This window comes from Sorex araneus, chromosome 11, assembly GCF_027595985.1.
Source record: "Sorex araneus isolate mSorAra2 chromosome 11, mSorAra2.pri, whole genome shotgun sequence".
Lineage (NCBI taxonomy): Eukaryota > Metazoa > Chordata > Mammalia > Eulipotyphla > Soricidae > Sorex > Sorex araneus.
The window spans coordinates 54,011,957-54,034,970 of NC_073312.1; the positions used below are offsets into that span (position 1 = coordinate 54,011,957).

At 37.0% G+C, this 23,014-nt stretch overlaps 1 protein-coding gene across 2 annotated transcripts in view; it reads left to right on the forward strand.

Moving 5' to 3' along the window:
• The window catches only part of PRKG1 (protein kinase cGMP-dependent 1), a 1,291,607-nt gene that overhangs the window by 1,126,034 nt on the left and 142,559 nt on the right, over window positions 1-23,014 (forward strand). For both annotated transcript variants that reach the window (XM_004607509.2, XM_004607508.2), the window contains exon 8: window positions 15,553-15,618. In XM_004607509.2, coding sequence (XP_004607566.1) covers window positions 15,553-15,618 — 66 coding nt within the window. The remainder of the gene's footprint in view (window positions 1-15,552; window positions 15,619-23,014) is intronic.

Below are 23,014 nucleotides of genomic sequence, written 5' to 3' on the forward strand. Positions count from 1 at the left end.
GTGTGGAGAGGGGTCTCGAGCATGGCTATAGCTAGGTTCCGGTGGTCTTTGTCTACTTATAATTATTTTAAATTAAATATATTTTATTTATAAATTTTTCTGACTCATATTTTTTCTTCTTTTTTTTAGTTTTGGACCACCCCTAGCAGTGCTCAGGATTTGCTCCTGCTGTTCTGCTAAGGGATGCCTCTTGACTTGTGCTTGGGGGATGGTATGTGGTTCTAGGGTTTGTACCTGGGTTGACCACATCTATGACAACCAACCTGCCCACTCTACTGTCTCTCTGGCCCCCTTGTGACATTGTCGGCTATTTTTTGCATTATTATACAAAAGATTTTTACACAATCTCACAATGTGGATATTTAATTTATTCCCAAATCTGTTATTAGGTATAAAATGCTGTGCTACTGTCCTTTTAAGGTTATATCTGAGTACAAATGTAGTCTAAATAATCACAAGAAAAATATTATTAGTGTTGAAGTTTTATGCAACATTGACTGGTTCACAATGGTCATATTTGATTGTGTTTCTATCTGCAGTGTATTCACTGACTTTGTATTTATGTTACTATAATATACATACATATCATGCTTAAAAAGGATTTCTTTATATTGTCACTTCATGCTCATTTTCCGTTTGTATTTGATATGCTATTTTTTAAATTATCTTTGTTTTGTTTTTGTTTTGTTTTGTTTTGGGCCATACCTGGAGATGCTCAGAACTTATACCTGGCTCTGCTCTCAGGAATAATTCCTGGTGGTCTTCTGGGGACCTTTTGGGGCACCCATGATTAAACCTGGGTTGGCCACATGCATAACAACCTTCGTACTTGTTCTACTCTCTCTGGCCCCTCTCTGTTTCACATTCTTAGATATGAGGAAATACTTCACATATTAAAGTGTCTTAAAATTTTTAACATCTAAAATTATATATTTAAACTAACTTCTCATTAAATATAAAACTCAAGGCAATATGAATATATTCAGCAACTACAATACAAATGCTTGCTTTTATTCTAACGCGAATTAGAAACATTTTTTATTATACTCAGTGTTCTGGCTTCAGCAATTTTTATACATAGTAGCCTTGTATATACTGACTTTCCTTTCTTTCATCATAATCAAAGAAATGAGACTCAAAAGGCTAATGAAACCTCACACTTGTGAATTGACTTATAACAAAAGATGAGACCTCACCCTAGTGAAATCACTTAGAACAAAAATGTCAGAAACAACAAGTGCAGGTTAAGTTGTGGAAACAGAGGGAACCTTCAGACACTATTAGTGGGAAGTTGGAAATTGGTTCAGCTTATACATAGAATGGTCTGAAAATTACTCAAAATATTGAAAATTTTTATCTACCATACAATTTAGCAGTTCCTCTTCTTTTCTTTTTTAACTTAAAAATACTTCTGAGAAGCACTGAAACACTAACCTGAAAAGATGTATGGTTACTTTGCAGGAATATTTATATTTACCAAATTATGGTGGGGAAGGGACTCAATAGATGAGTGGATAAGAATGTGGTACAAGTATACAGTGAACTACTACTCAGCTAAGAGTAGATAAAATCTTGTATTTTTGCTGCAGTATAAATGGAACTTGACAGGGTTGGCTATGCAAAATAAATGTAAAGGACAAAGATGAAAACCATATAAAGGAAAAAAACAATAACCTCTCAGTATCTGTATTGCAGACCATGGAGGGAGGGAGGGAGGGAGGGAGGGAGGGAGGGAGGGAGGGAGGGAGGGAGGGAGGGAGGGAGGAAAGAAGGAAGGAAGGAAGGAAGGAAGAAAGGAAGGAAGGAAGGAAGGAAGGAAGGAAGGAAGGAAGGAAGGAAGGAAGGAAGGAAGGAAGGAAGGAAGGAAGGAAGGAAGGAAGGAAGGAAGGAAGGAAGGAAGGAAGGAAGGAAGGAAGGAAGAAAGGATACATACCAATCATAGAGACAGGCTAGTTGGGGTTGGTGACAGGAGAAAAACGGGTCATTGGTGGTGGGAAATTGACATTGGTGGAGGGAGAAATGTTGGATCATTATATGACTGCAACCTGATCATGAGCAACTTTGTAACTATGTATCTCATAATGACTCAATTAAAAAATAAAATAATTTAAAAAAATGAAAACCACTACCTAATTTTACTCATCCTATATAAACAAACAAAAGAAACATATATAGCACAGCATAAGTGGTCTCCAACTGCCAAACTGAGGTCACATTGGAGGGGGTTTTGAAAGGGAAGTGGTTGCACTCTGGTGAAAGAATATTGGTATTTGGATGTAGCCATAATGCCATAACAAACATTTTAAAGAGATTTTAAATTGACCCCTAAAGCATAATCTTTAAACCAACATCACTTCATTAAGTCTTAAATATACCAGATCAAATGTTGACAGGTTAACTCTTTCAAATTTGAAACATCTCTCTCCCCTAGTCAAGCCAAATTAAAATCATTATTTTTTTTTAATGATTGAAACTGGCTTTATGAGCTGTTGTTACATTCTGATTATACAAATGTACTGCTTCCTACGAACACATCTGACTTCTATAAGAGAATAAATTTTAGTCAGAGAAAATATTGGCATTAAAAAAAATCTATGTCTTGATATTGAAATTCACATGTTTCAATAATATATCCCAATTACATGCATAGATTGTCCTTTTCTAGCTACTGAAATCTCTCTGGCTTGGGAATAAGTCATCTTGGGAGCACTGAAAGCCTTATTAATTAAAACTTTTGAAAAGTGTCCACAATGGTAAAAGTCTAATTGGAAACAGACAAAGCAGTGATTTTATCATGAAAAATATGCAACAGAACGAGTCATTTTCTCAAGGTCACACAGTCAGTGAGCAATAGAGGGAGAAACAGGAGACACTCTACTGACAAGCTGCTTAGAAGTCCACACAGGAAAGAACACACCCCTGGCTTGAAGGCACTTTAGGAAATAATCCTTTGATATGTGTGCCCATGTAACTTAGCTTCCCTCCAAACTTGTACCAGCTGAGGTGTATTTTTACAATAATCCAAGTTACCATTTTAATATTTTTCCTTTTTCCCTTTCAAAGAGAAAAAGATGAATTGTTTTTCAGTTTCATAGAATGAAAAGAGAAGATAAACTAGTCAATATATTATTTTATTTTCTAAAGTATTACAATCCATAGAAACCCAAAGAATATTTTTTCTGTCAATGCTCTCTCAAATTCAAATGTTCATTTACCACTTTCATTACAAAATCTGAAATGTAAAATCAGCCATTTTATCTTATTTGAGGAAGTATGTGTCAAAGAACTAAATGAAGAAGAAAGTGAGATTTTACTTGAGTAAATGAATATAGCATCTATTATATTGTACCCTGATTTTGATTATTTGGAATTTTAGTCAAGTAAAATTCTTCTTTCACCTCTAAAATATATTTATGTCATTAAGAAATGGACCAAATGGTTCCCTAATAAAACAGTGACAACACAATATCTAAACCTGTACATCTAAACAAAGCATAAAGTAATAGGGAACAAATGAGATATATATTTATATAATATTGTATAATATATATTATAAAGATAATGCTATTCCTTATCACTATAAAATACTCTTTAAGGATTAATTTTTAAGTATGTAGAGTTGCAATTTTTGATGACAAAGCAGATAGTAAATGTTATGTGTACTCTAACAGCAACAAGAATAATAGAACTCAGAATTTTTCCAGTGCTCATCTATCCAAGTTATGAAGTATTATGAAGAGAATTTAATGACTTGATTGAAATCTTCAATCAGGTCGATAGAGTCTTCCATAGTCTTTTCAGATACAGATTACGGGAGCAGAAATAATTAGTCTTGAGCCTGAGTTTAGCTAGTATGGCTAAAATTATTTTTAAAAAATCCATTAAAAAAATAGTAATACCGCCTTTCCGGCCCCGCGTGAGATCGACCCCGGAGGCAAATGAACCACTTTGGACAGAGCGGCGCCCCCAAAATGCCTCCAAACTGTGTGCTCGGAGCTTCTGGCCCAGGTGCTGCCAGCGAGTGATGCAATTACCAAAAGAATTTTCCCTGGACTTCATATAGAAATCCAAAACCTAATATCTCTTGATTGTCAGCAACGTGTAAATGTTCCTTTTTGGCAGGGCTTAACGTGGGGGGAAACTCCAAACAATAGTACTAAGTTTTTTGTTGAAGGGTAAAAGATTGTAGCGATAGAATTTTAGGCAGAATTTTCCCTGGACTTTATATAGAAACCCAAAACCGCACAGCCATGGCAGCCTAATGTCATCTAATCATCAGCAATATGAAATGGTTCCTTTGTAATGGGTTGGACTTTGGGGGGACCATAATAGGGTTAAAGTTTGTAGCGATGTGTAATTTCTGGCTGTACTTTCCCTGGACTTTATACAGAAATTCAAAGCCGCGAGGCCGCTGCCATGGCCGCGCAACCTATTGTCATTTAATCATCACCAATATGAAATGGTTCCCTTTTAACGGGTTGGACTTTGGTGGGAAATCCTAACAAGAATAGTAAGTCTTTTGCTGAAATATTGAAGGCTACCAAAGTGGTAGCCATCTCTATAGACTGAACTAACCCATATCCCCACGCCGGCTGAGAAGAAATATCCTTCTTTCTCGGGAAGAAACGCGGCGTGGCGTTAACCATAGTATGATGTCCATTAAGCTGACACGGACCTGGTGGCGTGGGAATGGGATACAAGGGAATAAATTATTATGTACTTGGAACAGCGGGACGCTGGTGGAATCTTGAGCCGGGGCCGATACCAGAGTATTACTTTTGGTTCCAGAAACTGCTTGCAGACATTCTACCAGACTATCAACTAAGCCAGAGCCCCACGCCGGCTGATGACGAGAAATAACCATCTTTTTTGGTTTGTTTTCCCTTTGTCAGGCAGCATGGTGATTACTAAACAGACGTGATCTCGGTGGCGCAGGATGAGGGGGGAAAAAAAATAGAAAAGTTATGTAACAAACAGCGGGACTTAATATCTCTACATTCTCAGCAATGGAGAGCCATCAAATGCTTCCTTAACAGTGGGACTGTCTCTTCTTTTTTGGGGGGAAACCCTAGCAACAATAGTGAGTTATGTGTTGAAACATGGACTGTAACCAAGATAAAGCGTAAACGAAGTGAAACTTATCACTTACAAGGGCGGGGGCTGGGGGGGCTGGAGGTTGCGGGAGGTATAATGGGGTGGTTGGTGATGGAATATGGGCACGGGTGAAGGGAAGGGTGTTTGAGTACTGTATAACTGATATAATCCTGAGAACTATGTAACCCTCCACATGGTGATTCAATAAAATTTAAATTAAAAAAAAGAAAAAAATAGTAATACCAAAAATAAATGTGATTCTAGTATTGATGGCATATGTACATGCTTAAGAACGATTAGCAGATGTCAAGTTGTTTGTATTATTGTCTAGCTGATAGTGGTATAGTATTTCTCTAGTTTTCTATTTTTTGTGAACTCTATTGATACAGTGATACAGTGATTTTTTCCAATTGATATGTGGAAATCTCTAGGTGAAACTGATTCCTTTTGAAATGCTATAAAAATTACTTGAAAGTTTGAATGGATCAGCCTTTAACCCGAAAGGGAGGGATCTTAACTAAGATCTCTCTGCATCTGTATAAGGATCATGAGGATTAATGGCTAGTATATTTTATGAAAAAGTAGGTTGCAATTGCTATGGAGGTCTGTCTATATAGTGCCTGAAGAGTGATAGGTCAGAGTGGGATATCTAAACTCTAAATGAAATTATAGGAACTCTTCCTGTTTAATATTTCCTTTGAAATTTTAATGTAGAGTTAATAGCATAAGAGCTACACTTGGAAATGTGTAGTGAAGTAAGATATAAATTAGAAGAGAGAGCAAATAGGGGGAGTGAGCTAAAATCCCAGATCAGCACTTCAGGTACAGTTGGCAGTGGCTCAAATTGAAGCAGAACTATGAAAATGCAAGGAAGAATGACTGTGAGATGAGGAAGATAAAACCAATATGACTAAGCATGCAACAATAGAAAAAGAAAAGGGGGTAAATGCGTTATCTTTTGAGCCGTGGAGACTGTGCGATCAGTTATGCCTACTAAGATAGGCAATCCAAGGAAAACAGTGTTTCTGAAATGAAGATTAGGTGAATTAGTCAGAAAATAGAGGCTGCAATGGAAATTCAGTTAGACATGCCCAGTCACAAAGAGTGAAGTTAGGAAGAAGATTTAGAATTCATTGCACTGTAGCACTGTCCTCCCATTGTTCATCGATTTTGCTCGAGCGGGCACCAGTAATGCCTCCACTGTGAGGCTTGTTGTTATTGTTTTTGGCATATCAAATACACCACAGGTAGCTTGCCAGGCTCTGCCGTGCGGACAGGATACTCTTGGTAGCTTGCTGGGCTCTCCGACAGGGACGAAGGAATCAAAACTGGTGCTGCATGGCAAGCACCCTACCCACTGTGCTATCGCTCCAGTCCTAGAGATCATTAGTAAATAAAAATTAGTAGCTGGTGAATAGGATTATTGAGATTTCCCTCACTAAGGAATGTGAAAGCAATAAAAATTAAGACAAACACACTTTAGAAAAAGAAAATTCTCAGTAAAGAAGGTTCCAAAAAATTGATAAGGTATTAAGAAAAGAATTGCCAGACTGACTTCTTACAGATTTTTAGTGGAAACAGTTTTAAGTTTAAGAAACTCTTTTCAGAAGGATCACAGGCTTCCTAGGTATCAGAGGGTCTTATAGAGGTGGTGAGGTAGTTGCAGCAGCATAGCTGGTAGTCACTGGGTGTTTAGGGCTAGATTAGAAGTTATGTGTTGATTTGAATGTATTAATTTACCAATATTTAGTATATGCATTCTATTAGAGTGTTGAAGGTGTGACTAATGTTGGAATAGCTTCGTGACTAAGTAAAAAAAAAATCAGAGAAAGCTCTGATAGTATTTTCTTCAAGAATACCTACTGTTCTGGGACTAACCTTTCAAAGAGTGCAGAGGAAATTTTCACAGACTCCAATCAAGTTCATAATTAATTTGAGGTGTGACTTCACTTTAAGTTGTTCTTTGATGCTTGTCATATTCTATGAATGTTAAATATCCTACTTGCTATATAGTAAGATTGCCTTTGATTTTGAGATAAAAAGATTTCTTTTCTTTCCTTTTCTTTTTAATTTTTTAAATTTTAAATTTATTTATTTATTTATTTATTTATTTATTTTTTGCATGAAGCAAACTTAACTGTGGCCCCACTAAACTGTTATACTTGACTAAGGATTAAGGACTTTGACCCTGCCTTGCCTTAAGCTCAAAGCAACTGGAGAAGTATCAGTTACTGGGAAGTCTGGCACTGAGGGAATGTTAAGACTCTGTTGAAAGGTCACATTGCTCTAGAACTGGAAAGGGAGAGCTCTTATTTAGACAGCTGCTTTGCGTGAACTATGTTCTGCTTTGGCTTCATGTACTCTGCATTTGTTCCCCTCGGATTTGAATCTACTATAGCCTTTTCCAGCCACCAAAAGACATAAGGAAACTGCTCAGAGAAGAGACTATGTAAACGCTTGTGATGGAGTATTCAGACTCTGACAGTGACTCTACGTGGGGATACAGTGATGATGAAGATTCCAGTGATGAAGTTCATAGAATATCAGAGTCAGTGAACTGAAAACTGTTTGCAACTATTTTTGGATATTTTTTGACTCATTAATTTCGTTGAAAGGACTTTCTAACTCCTTGAGAAAAAAATGCTTAAAAGGACAGCCTACTACTAAACTGCCTTGCTTTCACTGTAATGATTGATTATTAGCAAATTTGTTATATCTGTTAATCTGTGAAGCGCAGCTAGCTACCTTTATAGTTGTATATGTGAATTGCCATGCTGAAAAACTAATACACAGATATATACCTGGATATGTATGAGATTTTACCTTTTCTGTGGTGGGCATAGTGCTTGGGTTATACTTGGAAATATTTGGGAGTTACTCCCAGCTGTGTGCTCATGGTGCTGGTCCCAGAGTTCTAGTGGGAACCAGAAACTTTGGGGATCAACCTGAGCCTCTTGCAAGCAAAGCATGCTTAAAGCCCTTTGAGCTATCTCTCTGGCCTAAGATTTTTACTTTTCAAGACTATCAGTATGTAATACTTGGATGTTGTATAGATGTGTATGTATCTAATTATATATTAATATAACCACTGTCACTGTATCACTGTCATCCTATTGTTTGTTGATTTACTCGAGCAGGCACCAGTAATGTCTCTATTCTTCCCAGCCCTGAGATTTTAGCAGCCTCTCCTTACTCGTATTTCCCACCGATTGGAGGCTCCTTCAGGGTGAGGGGAATGAGACCTATTGTTACTGTTTTTCGCATATTGAATATACCACAGGTAGCTTGCCAGGCTCTGCCCTTGTGGGCGGATACTCTCGGTAGCTTGCCGGGCTTTCTGATATATATATATAAATATAATCTATAATTATATTATTATAATATAATTATATATTAATGTATTCAATTGTTATGCCAAAAACAGTACTCATTTGATTTGCCAAAAACAGTAACAATAAGTCTCATAATGGAGACGTTACTGGTGCCTACTTGAGCAAATCAATGAAGAATGGGACAACAGTGCGACAGCACTATGGCAGTATTCAATTGTTATAATTCTTATCCATGGTAAGGTCTTAGTTTTCCCATGTTGTTTTATAGGTAATGTAGATTCACATCCCAGGGGAACAAATACAGAGTATGTGTATCATATTAATATATTATCATCATCACAATCCCGTTGATCGTCGAATTTCTCAAGCGGCCTCAGTAATGACTCCATTTGTCCTAGCCCTGAGACTTTAGAAGCCTCTCTTTACTCGTCCCTCCCAACAATGCCACATTAGAGGTTCTTTCAGGGTCAGGGGAATGAGACCCAGCATTGTTACTGGTTTTGGAATATGAATACACCATGAGGAGTTTGCGAGGCTCTCCCATGAGGGCAGGAAACTCTCTGTAGCTTGCCAGGTTCTCTCAGAGGGAGAAGTAGGCTATAAGATGTCGTGTGGCCTCGTAGCAGCTGTGTGCTTCCGGGAGCTTGGTTTTAAGTCAAGTCATATTAATATATATATTTAAGTCATATTAATGTAATATGCTAATGTATATTATATAATTAATACATTAATATGATTAATGTATCATATTATACATCAATATAATATGATTGTCACATGTAAATAAATCATATACATACACATTTATTAATATTGGCATGTAATATACATTTATGGTTTTATATAAATATACATTTACTTTCATGAAGTAAACTTCATTTATATGTTTATATAAGTATATATAAATATAAATATATATTAATATAAAATATACATTTGTATGCTTAACATACAAAGGCAAATTTTTTGAAAGTTTTCCATTAAGTAGACAGAACATTAGAGTTGTAGTTATATCAGTCTTATGTGCTCAATTTTTTAAAAAATCTTATAAAATGAAGAAATGTCCTGAGCTGTTCAAAAAGTGAAAACTGAGAAGTTCAATTTTTAAAAATAACACATACTTGCTCAGTTTTCCCTTTGCTTTGTCTAAACCAGCAATATGTGAAACCACTGAAAATTTGGTACAAGTCTTATGAAAACCAATATCATAAAGGCTATGTATTGGGAACAGTACATTTAATAAGAACATGGGCCTCTTAGGACATGGCATTATGCATATGCAATTTTTTATAGCTAGTGCTATAAATAATGCTATAAATGCTAGGTGATGCTTTTATCATGGTCCTTGGAATTGCAAAGAAAATAAGCATGTTCACAGAGCCACGATGTTGTCAATGTATATAAATGTTTTTTTCTCATGAAAAATATAAACCATTTCTCCTAAAATAAAGGATTGTCTATGCCAACTCAAATAATATTTAATCTCACATTGGAGGAGACTCAACATGGAATCTTTAGGTATGGCGTTACAGCACTTTAAATAAGTAGAGATTATGTAACAGTGTAATGGCAACATGAGTTTGTCATTAGATGAACTTGGTTTTGAATAATTTCCTATTGCTGCAACATTACCTATAAAACAACATGGGAAAACTAAGACCTTACCATGGATAAGAATTTTAACAACTGAAAAACCAAAATGATTTACTGAGTTAGATTTGCAGTGTGGCACCTGGAAATTTTTTTAAAGCAATTGAATATATACTTTGCGACAGACACATTATACCTAGTTACTGCTCAAGGGTTAGGTTGTGTTAAAATGAATTTTGAATGATTGTCAAGCTAAAATCTGAAAGTATATATTAGCAGCATACTATGGTGGAGGAAACATGAGTTTCAAAGTCAGTCAGAATTTGTTCCAATTTCAAGGCTGCAACTAACTAGATTGTTTTAGATTGGGTGTGCTACCTAATCTATATTTCCATGCACAAATTGCAACAAAATACCCACCCCTTGTTCTGTGCAGTAAATGAGATATTTACAAATTGTTTAATGGAACTTCTGATTTTATACAAGTTGTTCAATAAAAGACAAAGGCTGTCTTTTAATATGTGGTTTTCTTCCATTCTATGTGTCTTTGTTTTAATGTATGCCACTTGGTTCCAAGCCTGGCTATAGTTAATATTTAAAAATATTAAAAATATCTTTTAAAATATTGTCAATTTCAATTGACTGTAGCAATTTTTTATCTTTAATACTTTTTTGTTTACATTGTAAAATAATTGTAGGTTTTCTTTTTGTTATACAGCAATCAAATTTATGTATCTGTTTTAATTTATTTTTTGGTCTGGAGGCCAAAACCCCAGGTACTCAGGGCTTACTCCTGGGTTTGCACTCTGGGATCAGTCCTGGCAGGGCATACCAGACCATTTGGAGTGCCAGAATTGAAACTGACCTAAGTTGATCAGGTGCAAGGCTAGCACCATACCTGCTGTTCTATTGCTCCAAGCCCAGGGATTAAAAGCTTTTACAAGTTAGGACACATAATATAGAATTTAGATCTTGCAAAATTGTGGTGATAACATTAACATTTTCATGTACATGGAAAATGTACTCACAGTAATGCATTATTTTTTGCATATATACTTTCAAAACTAAATTATCAACTTGAAATTATTTTTTAAATTTATTTAATTTATTATATCACCGTGTGGAAAGTTACAAAGTTTTCAGGCTTATGTCTCAGTTATACAATGCTTGAACACCCTTCCCTTCATCAGTGCCCATATTCCACCACCAAAAACCCCAGTCTAACTCCCCCCCCACCCCACACCCCCGCCTGCATAGCTGATAAATTTCACTTCATTTTCCCTTTACCTTGATTACATTCTATATTTAAACACAAAATTCACTATTATTGTTAGAGTTTCCCCCAAAAAACAGCCCTGCTGACAAGGAAGCATTTGATAGTTTTCCATTGCTGAGACTGAAGAGCTATGAAGTCGCGCGGCCACTATTGTGCAACTTCATATCTCTTCATATAGGTTTAGGATTTCTGTATTTTAGTATCTTAGTAATTAAGTCCAGGGAGGTTTATGTTAGAAATTGCATCATTTCCCTTCCTGGGGCAGCATGGGGCTATGGCTTAGTTCACAGTCTAGAGACATTCCTGGAAGCAGTTGCTGGTACCAAAAGTAGTCCAGTTGGCCTCCGGATCGTGGTTGATAAGCAGCAGAGTGGCTGCACAAACGTGTGGCCACCCGGGTCTCATCTTGGCAGAGCACGTACCGGTATCGCCCCAGGCCTGAGATTGCCCACACGTCCCGCTGTCTCAAGTTCAAACCTCTTTGTTTTTCTTCCCGCGCCACAAAGTTCATACCTCTTTAATGGTCCTCATAATATGGTGGACGCCACGCCGCTTTTCCCGGAAAAGGGAAAAAAAACTGAGAATGATCATTCCCCTCCTCAGCCGGCGTGGGACTATGGCTTAGTTCACAGTCTAGAGACATTGCTGGAAGCAGTTAACTTGAAAGTATATTTTAAGGAAAGTTAAATTTGAGTCTATGTTCTCTGTCAAGCTATCAGTTTTGGAGCTCCAATCATCTAGACTGGACTGGAGAGATAGCACGGCGGGTAGGGCTTTTGCCTTGCACATGGCCAACCCAGGTTCGATTCCTCCATCCCTCTCAGAGAGCCCGGCAAGCTACTGAGAGTATCCCTCCCACATGGCAGAGCCTGGCAAGCTACCCATGGCATATTCGATATGCCAATGGAGATGTTACTGGTGCCCACTTGAGCAAATTGATGAGCAACGGGAAGACAGTGCTAAAGTGCTGCAATTATCTAGGCTGCTATAAACAGTTTTCTATATTATTTGTACCAGTTAAAGGACCTAATGAAAATTATTAATGTTTCTATTCATGTCCACTTCACAAAATATCCTACTTACAGTGTGATTCATTTGAAAAATTTGTTGTCTATTCCCATGGAGCAAAGTGAAAAAGCTCAGTTTATTCTTGGGTAGGAATATTTCATAAAACATCAGATAGCATCCCACAAGGACAGACATATAAGTGATGAGAAGAATTATTAAAGATAGCAGAAAACACTGTTTTATATGCACTGGGCTTTATAATAAAACTCATCTCTGATTATCTCATTTAGAACCAGACAGTAAGTGGCTACTTCTCCTATAGTTTTTATCAGATGAAGAAACTTGAGCATCTCTCAAAATGAGTAACTTATATTGTATAAAACAAAGATATTGTGGCATCAATGTATGAATTCTGCTTGGGTCGGAGTAATAGGACAATGGGTAGGGCACTTGCCTTGCCTGAGACCAATCAGGTTGGATCCCTGGCACCTTATATGGTTTCCTTAGCTCACCAGGATGTGGTCCTTGAATGCATAACCAAGAGTAAAGCCTGAACACCACTGGGTATTGCCCCCAAACAAAACAGCCAAAACAAAAACTAAAAAATCCCAAGTTCTGCTATAGATCTTACAAACTTTAAACAGAATGGGAACACTCTTAAAGAATGATTTAAAGCACCACTGTGTCACACTTAACACAAACCTTCTTTTATATTTTTCAGTAATACACCCTTTATTTTTGGATAAAACAAACGTAAAACTGGTCTTGGACATTGCCATTATTGTGGTTTAGTGAGAAAGATATGAAATAATTAACCAGGTGACTACACAAATAATTGTTTAAATTAGAATATATAATAGATGCTGGGATAGAGATATAGAATTTGGGACTTCAAGAAAAGGAAGACAGGAAAAATTTGATCTTGTTATTTCTGGATGATTTTCTAAGAACAGCCATGTTTCATATCTAAAGAATGAGCAGGGGTGAAATAAGCTGGGTTGGTGACGGGCCTCCTCATTACTTTAAGAGCTCGTGATAGTGTGGAGATGATGTGTCAGTGATTCTAAGTTCTGTTTGAATGAAAGATGGATTATGTGTGAAGCCTCTAGGAAGATTGTGCTGGCTATTGAAGCTATAATAACTATTTTAATCGCAGAGAGTTTAGTATAGTAGGTAGATTAAAATTTACACAGCGGTTAAGTTTTCATTAGTAGCATTGACAATTGAGAAACAGAAATGGAAAATAACCGTCTCATAAGAGAAACAAGCTACAAAATGCCTAATAATTCTTTCTTTAAAATATGACAAGATACAAGTGAAAAGATGAAATAATTTAAAAGACATAAAACTGGGTCTGAATAAGTGTCATATTACTTGATGGAAAATATAATCATGAAATACCTCCTGAAATTAATATATAAATATAGTACAACTACTGAAATCAAACAGTGGGTGTCTTTAGGATTAGGAAAGTTATTTTAAAATTTTGTGAAATCTAATGTTTAAGAAGACTATTACAATATTTCTTTAAAAGAATTTGAGGGCTGGAGTGATAGCACAGTGGGTAGGGCATTTGCCTTGCATGCAGCTGACCCAGGTTTGATTCCCAGCATCTCATATGGTCCCCGAGTACCGCCAGGAATAATTATTGAGTACATGAGCCAAGAGTAACTCCTGCCGAACACCGGGTGTGACCCAAAAACAAACAAAAAAAATTTTTTGATTAAAAAAACTTTGGAAAAAACAAATACTGAATAGCAATTGCTCTAATGCAACTGAGAAAAATAAGGTAACATCTTAGGACAAAGATATTTGAAATATGAACAAATCTTAACAACATGATATCACAAAAGCAAAAGATGATGGAGACAATAAGGATTTAAGTAAATATAGTCCTTATTTTACTTTTAAATAAATTTAAAATCAACCTGAAAAACCTATTTTGAATCTTATAATTGGAGATTAAAGATGTTATGTTTCTTAAAAATGTATTATTCATGATATTTTATATGCTTATTTTAATGTTATTTAAACTTAAAATTTATCATTAATTACATAAACTTGGGGCTGGAGCAATAGCACAGCAGGTAGGACGTTCACCTTGCACACGGCCAACCCCCGGTTCGATTCCCCTGCCCATCTCTGAGAACCTGGCAAGCTACCGAGAGTATCTTGCCCGCATGGAAGAGCCTGGCAAGCTACTCGTGGCGTATTTGATATGCCAAAAACAGTAACAAGTCTCACAATACTGGTGCCTGCTCGAAAAAATTGATGAGCAATGGGATGACAGTGATATATGCATATATCACTGTCATCCCATATATATATATATACATATATATATATGTTACATAAACTTAGGATTTTTTTCAAGGAAAAGGTACATTTTCAAATATACCTTATAAGATATTTCTATGACTATAGTATTAAAATTTTTAATAGGTTCAAAATGTGAACATACATTTTCCAAATCTACTTATGACCACTGGATAAGAACTATCAGACAGAATTTTAAAATTTCAAGAGGTTGATAGTTTTTTTTTTTTCAGTGAAAAACTGATTTAGAGAATATATGCATGTATCATTCAGTATGACTTAAGTTCATCTAATGCTCTTGCAGCAGAACCATAAATTTTGGTATAAATGAATAACTACTATTAACTGCCAAGAGATTAGATATATTTAAACAAAGTCTCTGAATAGAAAGTAATTAAGACATAATCTATGTTTTCAAAGTTTAATTCAGTACACTACAAGGCTAAAGGACTAATTACACAGAAGTCAGCGAAATGTCATCAGGTCCTTTAAAAATGTTTTAAAGTTTAGTGGCAGAGCTCTAGCCTTGCATATGTGAGACCCTGAGTTTGATTCCTAACACCAGAAAAACAAACTTTGTTCATGACTGTCTATAATTATGCAACTAATTCCTCAAAGAGCACAAAGGATGATAATACAAAATGTTTTTCATCTGTTTGAGTGAAGGAAGCATTTAGTTTGTAAGCTGTGGCAATCAGATGATAACTGTAGGATTTGCATTACTATGATTAATGACAAAACCAAGGTGGTTTCTCATGACAGATATGAACAAAATTTTACACTGGACATGGGTAAATCATAAGCAGGTAAACCTGTAAGCTGGTGTATCATTTCATATGGTTCTGGAATACTATGGAATTAATGTATTCAAAAAAGAATATATTTTCTTTGATAGTACATGTTATTTTATTTCAATTTTCTGTTCTTTTCTAATAGGGAGGATGTGAGAACAGCAAATGTAATTGCTGCAGAAGCTGTAACCTGCCTAGTGATCGACCGAGAGTAAGTTTTTTGCTTTTTTAATGCCTATTTCACACTTCTTTCAGTGACAAACTAAGTACCAGGAGTTAGACATTTTATAGTACTATTAATACTTATTATATATTTTTCATGGCTTTCCTATTGTAACTTTTTACGTTAACCTCAATTTGCTTATTTTAAACTGAGATAATGCAATGATTTCGGAACATTGTGAAAATTAATGAGACCATAAAAGGAAAGTTGTGTCCAAGATGTTCTTTTCTCAACCAATGTTTGTTGCAAATCTTTTGGAGTTAGGGAGGAAGAGGAGGATGAAGAAGAGTTGGTTTATTCCTTGAGCAAGTTTTAGATATATTTTCTGCAAGTTTCTTTCTCTGATTCCTTTCTCTTGCTTATTTGCTTTTGGTTTAATTCTGTCCTCAAATTCTTCTCGATACTGACTTACCTTAACAGTTCTCCTGATTATGATCTCTGAAGTGGATATTGACTAGGTAAATGTGAATGTATAAGTTTTGCCTAGTTGCTTGGAAACCATAAATATTGCATTGCAACTTTGCACAGAGTAGTTGGGAATTTTCACGCTCCATATAGGTCACAGAAATTTTGAGTTTCTTCCCTTTTACACCCAAGGGAAAGATTACTTCAAGTGCTTTCCGGAATCTTAAGTTATTTGTATAACTCCTAATGGTTCTCCATAGTAAAGGAATTCATGAAAGTTTAGTTTGTCATTGAAACCTGGTAAGAAAAGTAAAATAAATCTTGGCACCATTGGCTTTGGAGAGACTCACAAGAGGAACAGTGTGGATCACTGATTTTAAGATAGAAGATGAGTTACAACTAGTCAACTAGTGGAAGAAACGTTCGTTGAAACACTTTTTGAATGTTCAGGGTGGAGACTTTACTTTTTTTTTCTTTTTCGGGTCATACCTGGCAATGCACAGGGGTTACTCCTGACTCATGCACTCAGGAATCACTCCTGGCTTGGTCAGGGGACCATATGGGATGCTGGGAATTGAACCCGGGTCAGCCACATGCAAGGCAAACGCCCTACCTGCTGTGCTATCACTCCAGCCCCAGAGACTATACTTTTTTAAGTATCAAGATAGTGCTGTAAATTGCAACAAAATTGAAACTGACATTTGTATTATAATTTTGCTGTTGAATATTTGCTATTGGTAGTTTGATATTTTCGGAGGATGTCAATGTAGAGATAAGAATAATGTTCTGTTTTTTGGAAGAAAGAAACAACATTTTTGTATTTATATGCTAAAGAAGGACTATAAAAGCCAATTACACAAACAATAGTTCCTAGTACATGATGTCAAGATGTTCTGTCAATGAGGGTCACTTTTAATTAGCAAATATTGTACTTTCAACAGGGAACCCTCTTGTGATGACTACCTGTCTCCCTGACCTCTGAAAAATGCAACTTTATAAATGTTTGACCAATTATAGCAGAATAATTGACAGGTTATTTGTCTACTGTCAACTGATTTCTAAATACACTTAAGAAACAAATATTCATTTGAAATACTACCTTTTAATGCAAGAGATTAACATAACTGTTTACAGTTGAAAAATTTTAAAACAGAAGGACGAAACCCTGCATGATCTCACCCCGATGATTCCTCGCCCCCCCCCCCCGCGAAAAGTAATTCATATTGTGTTCACCTCTTGTTTAGCTCCTTGTAAATAGTTCTTCCGAATGCTGGCCAGAAGCACCAATTAGCACACTCAACTTCTAGCATTATCATCTCCCAGTAAACTTTTAGCTGTTTCTTCTTAAATGTGTGTGCTACAGTCTCCACAAGGGAGGTGCAAAGTTTAATTCAGTGTGGAGAAAATTCTCCATGTTCAACTATCCTACATTGTGTCTTTTTCTGGACCATTTGAAAGTTTTAATGCAGCGTGTTTTTTGGCAAAGAGTCTTAAGTCTTCAGCAGTGAATTAAAATGTCTTTTTGATGGGATCTGTTCCCCTGGAGCACTATATATATGTGTAGAGTTCCTCTCCTCAAACAAATAAATGTACAGTCATTCTGGAGGAGGAAGAACTGAATCTATTATTATTCCTTAAATTTAGGCTCAAAGAAAAAGAATAGAAAATGGGAAGTATATGCAAAGGAAATCTTATCAGCTCTCTCAGAGAAATATGAAAAGTTCTTGGGTAGGGGCTGGAGTGATAGCACAGCGGGTAGGGCGCTTGCCTTGCACGCGGCCGACCCGGGTTCGATTCCCAGCATCCCATATGGTCCCCTGAGTACCGCCAGGGGTAATTCCTGAGTGCAGAGCCAGGAGTGACCCCTGTGCATCGCCAGGTGTGACCCAAAAAGCAAAAAAAAAAAAAAAAAAAAAGTTCTTGGGTAATTGGGTAGGAGGTTTTTTTTTTTCCTTTTTAAGCAAGATTATAAAACCGAAAAACTGAAGTTGAGAATGAAATGAACTAGTTCTGTAGTGTCAGAATTTCTCGGCTTCTCCTTTGACAGAGTTTGCTGTCCTGTCTGGTACATTAGGAAATGTCTGTGTATGTTCCACAAGTCTATTCTTAATGGAAAGATAGAGAAATGCTGGGAAGAGAAAGAACTGTAGATAGTTAAGTATCCTACCTAGTGAGTAGAAGTGGGAAAGTGAGTTTAAAAAAAAATACTTTACACGGGACTGGAGTGATAGCACAGCAGGTTGGGCATGTGCTTTGCATGCAGCCGACCCGGGTTCAATTCTCAGCATCCCATATCCATATGGTCCCCTGAGCACCACCAGGGGTAATTCCTGAGTATAGAGCCAGGAGTTACCCCTGTGCATCGCCAGGTGTGACCTAAAAAGAAAAAAAGGACTTTATGCAAGCATTTTTTCTACATTTTATAGTGGTCCCAATATAGTGACCCAAATTTTTATCCTCATCCAGGACAAATGTAGACAAAATGTTGAAAGTACTTGTCCTTAAATCTGGGGAGGCATGAATGAGAATGTTTTGACCAATATAACAATATATAAAAAGTGGATCAAAAAGATGAATTTTTGTAGGGCTAAATTTAAGGTTCAGGATCACCTATGGAGCAATTACAGAACCTAAAGGTATGAATATAGGGCAAGAGTTCAAGGCATTTTTTCTATATACAGGTCACATGGATGTATACCTGGGGAACATTTAAAAACATGCCCAAACCTAGGCACTTCTCCAGTCAATTAAGTTAAGTTCTCTGGGGATAAGATCCAGAGTAGTGGAAGGTTGTAAAATACCTTCAGTGAGTCAGGGAGAGAACATAAAGAACTGGAATGCATGATTGAGGCTCTTAGTTCAGTTCTCTGGACTGCAAGCGCCGCTGGGGAGCCTCCCTCCCCCCAAAAGAATAAATCTCTTCAGGTGATTTTAATGTGTGTGCAATATAGAAGGACTGGAGCAATAGCACAGCAGGTAGGATGTTTGCCTTGCATGCAGCCAACCCGAGTTCCATTCTTTTGTCCCTCTCAGAGAGCCTGGCAAGCTACCAAGAGTATACCATCCGATAACAGAGCTTGGCAAGCTACCCATGGCGTATAAGATATGCCAAAAACAGTAACAACAAGTCTCACAATGGAGACATTACTGGTACCTGCTCGAGCAAATCACTGAACAATGGGACAACAGTGCTACCATGCAATATAGAAAAATATTGGTTTTATCTTTTGTTTTGGGGACACACCCACCAGTGCTCAGGGATTACTCTTGGTAGGACTAAGAGACCATATGAGGTGCTAAGGATTGAACCTAAGTCAGCCATGTTCGAGGCAACTCCTTACCCACTGTGCTGTTACTCCACCCCCAGTTTGTCTTACTTTATAGATCAATGATAAATTCACTAAAATGTAAGATAAGTGTATACATTCTTAAAAAAAAAAAAAGCTAAGTTTTAGGGGCCAGTAATAGCACAGTGGGTAGGGTGTTTGCCTTGCACACGGTCTACCCGGGTTCGATCCCTGGCACCCCATATGGACCCCAGGCACCGCCAGGAGTGATTCCTGAATGCAGAACCAGGAGTAACCCCTGAGCATTGCTGGGTGTGATCCTAAAAGAAAAACAAAACCTAAGTTTTGGGAGACTGGAGAGATAGCATTATGCGTAAGGTACTTGCCTTGTCTGCAACCAACATGAGTTTGATTCTCAGCCTCTCATATGTTCCCCAAGCACTGCCAGGAATAATTCTTGGGTGCATAGCCAGGAGTAACTCCCGGAGCATTTAGTGTGGCCCAACAACTAAAATTTATCTTGATATGGACCGTGTATATTAAAATATCCTATGGGGAAAGGGAATTATGGTGATTTAAGGTCTTGTCTGAAAACACCAAGAAATTTTTAGGTCATTGTTTATTTTTATACAATCTGAAGTGATATAGCAAAGCAGTAGGGTGTTTGCCTTGCACATGGCCGACCCAGGTTCGATTCCTCCATCCATCTCAGAGAACCCAGTAAGCTACCAAGAGTATCCCACCTGCAGGGCAGAGCCTTGCAAGCTACCCATAGTGTATTTGATATCCCAAAAGCAGTAACAACAAGTCTCACAACGGAGACTTTATTGGTGCCCGCGCTAGCAAATCGATGAGCAACAGAACTCAGTGCTCCAGTGTTATTTCCATTCCCAGACTCCTATAATAGAAGCATTTAGGGAAGACAGTTTTGGATAAAATATCAGCTCTAGACATAGGCATATATTTTTAGGGTCATTAAATTTTTTACAGTGTTTCTCCCTATTTTTTCCCTCTATTCCTACTTGTTATTCTCATTGGGGCAAAGATTTATGGAAACTTAATAAATATCAAATTATTCAATAAATGCAGAGTACCCTCTAAAATTTGCCCACCAGATTTTTACTTATTGAAGTGTTTATGGATTAGTGTATCAGAAAAAACAATTAATCTATGGAGAGGACTGTATAATATTGTTTAGTGGGTCCATTAGAGGTGGAATTGTGAGTGGTAGTGTGGACTGAAACTGAGAGAGCATAAATGTTCACTCCTGATGGATGAAGTTGGATGTTGAATTCAGGCATGATTCATGAATCAACATTGGATGCATCCTCCCTATTGTACATCTAGAATCTGAGCTGTGGCATAGCTACAGAAGGATAGGTTATATCTAGGATTAACTCTCAGATATTTTTTATCAGATTCCCAGAAATAACCAATATGCACCCATTCATTCTTTTACTTAACTAATATATTATAGAGATTGTACCACAGGAAGTTATTCTTAGTGATTTTGGAATCATCTAATATAGAAGATGTTTCCTATACACAAATAATGCATTTGTGGAAGACTTCCCTGCTAAAAGGAGGGTGGTGACAGATTACAGAGAAATTCAGGGAAGTCTTTTTGAAACAAATGACATCATTAGGTATACTTGGAAGTACAAGAGAGTAGTCTAAATTGAGTTAAGAGTGTAGTAATACATATAATGGAACTATGGGTTATTTGCAAATAGTTCATAAATATAATGGGGCTGATTAAGTGTACTGTTTGTTGGCATAAAGTTGGTATAGTATCTGACAATTTTATGTAGGACCTTAATTTCCATAGTATACTATATTTTACAGACTAATATGAGGATCTTATATAGCACTGTGCTGTCATCCTGTTGTTCATCAATTTGCTCGAGCAGGCACCAGTAATTTCTCCATTGTGAGACTTGTTACTGTTTCTGGCATAGCGAATACACCACACGTAGCTTTCCAGACTCTGCCGTACAGGCTGGATACTCTCAGTAGCTTGCCGGGCTCTCCGAGAGGGATGGAGGAATCAAACCCGGGTTGGCTGCATGCAAGGCAATTGCCCTACCTGCTGTGCTAGCGAGGATCGTATATAAGAGAAATTAAAAGAAAAGTTCAGATGAAATATCTAGTTAGGAGTCTGAATTCAAGTGAGGTGACAAGCCCATTTACAGGAGGAATTTATAAAAATAAAACAGTAAGCCAGAGAGTTTAACATTTGATTCAGTGTAAAGGGGAAAAATAGGTATGTAGCAAATATTAAGAAGATCTAAGAACACAGCTGGAAGGCACAGCTGTATTTCAATAAAATATAATGAATTTGGCTAAGAAGATGAACATTCATGGGAAGATGCCTTGCAGGAGGTAGAAGTACAGAGCAGAGGCTTTATAGGTAACTCAAATTAATCTATAAAATGCTTACAAAGAATTTTTAGCTGAAGCCATGAGATTAGATAAAACTGCATGAACAGAGCTCATAAAAATTTTTATATTTGAGAGTCAGGTGGGGGTAAGAAAAAACAGTCTCTAAAACAAAAAGGTTAACAATTAGAGAGTTATGGGAAGCCTTGGGAACCAAGAGAAAATTTCAAGAGAAAAGAGAGCAGTGTAACTACAAGGGAAAATTTAAGATGCATGCGGGTGTATATAGAGACCAATACTATTAATAATCTTAGGGGGGAGGGATGTTTCTTAAAAAAAGAGATGAAAAATGGGGCCAGAGTGATAGTATAGCAGGTAGGGCATTTTTTTTTAATTGAACCACCTTGAGATACAGAGTTACAAAGCTGTTGAGGGCATCTGCTTTGCATGAGACCACCCCGGTTTCAATCACCAGCACACCATAAAGTCCGTCAAGCCAGTGATCCCTGAGCACAAAGCCAGGAGTAAGCCCCGAGCACCAACAGATAAGGCCCCCAAACAAAACAAAAAAAATTTTAAACAAGGCAAAAATGTATTTCAAAAAGTAAATCTCTGCTGAGGAGGTTATAACACTCTGACATAGGGGTTGTTTCTTGCAAAAAAAAAAAAAAAGCCACCAGTGGTCCATACCACTGTGGCTCATGCTTGGATTAGCTTAATTAAAACAAAGTGCTGTGCACTTTGGCAGGAAGGAAAAGAAGTAGGAGAGATTAGCAGAATCTTTAAAAGTTTCTGGATGATGGGTAGGAGGAAATAGCAAATCATATTGTCAAGAAAATATATGATAAAAATGGCCACTCATTGAGAAATTTATGGGAAAACAAGGAAAAGTTGCTCGAAGAGTATATATTTCTGTCTTCATTTTTCTATAAACAGTGAAAAGAAGGAGAGATTAAAAGTTTGTAGATAAACGCTGAGCCATAAGGAAACCTGAGAACTTTGTTTTTGAACTTTTATTCTAAAATGTAGATTGAGGGGCTGGAGGGATAGCACAGCGGGTAGGGCGTTTGCCTTGCATGCGGCTGAACCAGGTTCAATTCCCAGCATCCCATATGGTCCCCTGAGCACTGCCAGGAGTAATTCCTGAGTGCAGAGCCAGGAGTAACCCCTGTGCATCGCCGGGTGTGACCCAAAGAGCAAAAAAAGAAAAAAAAATGTAGATTGAGAAAATCTTGAGAAAAGCAGTGAAGGGTTTGGCAGTTGATTAGGGATGGATGAGCAGCCAGATTAATCTCATCTCCGCAGTCATTTAT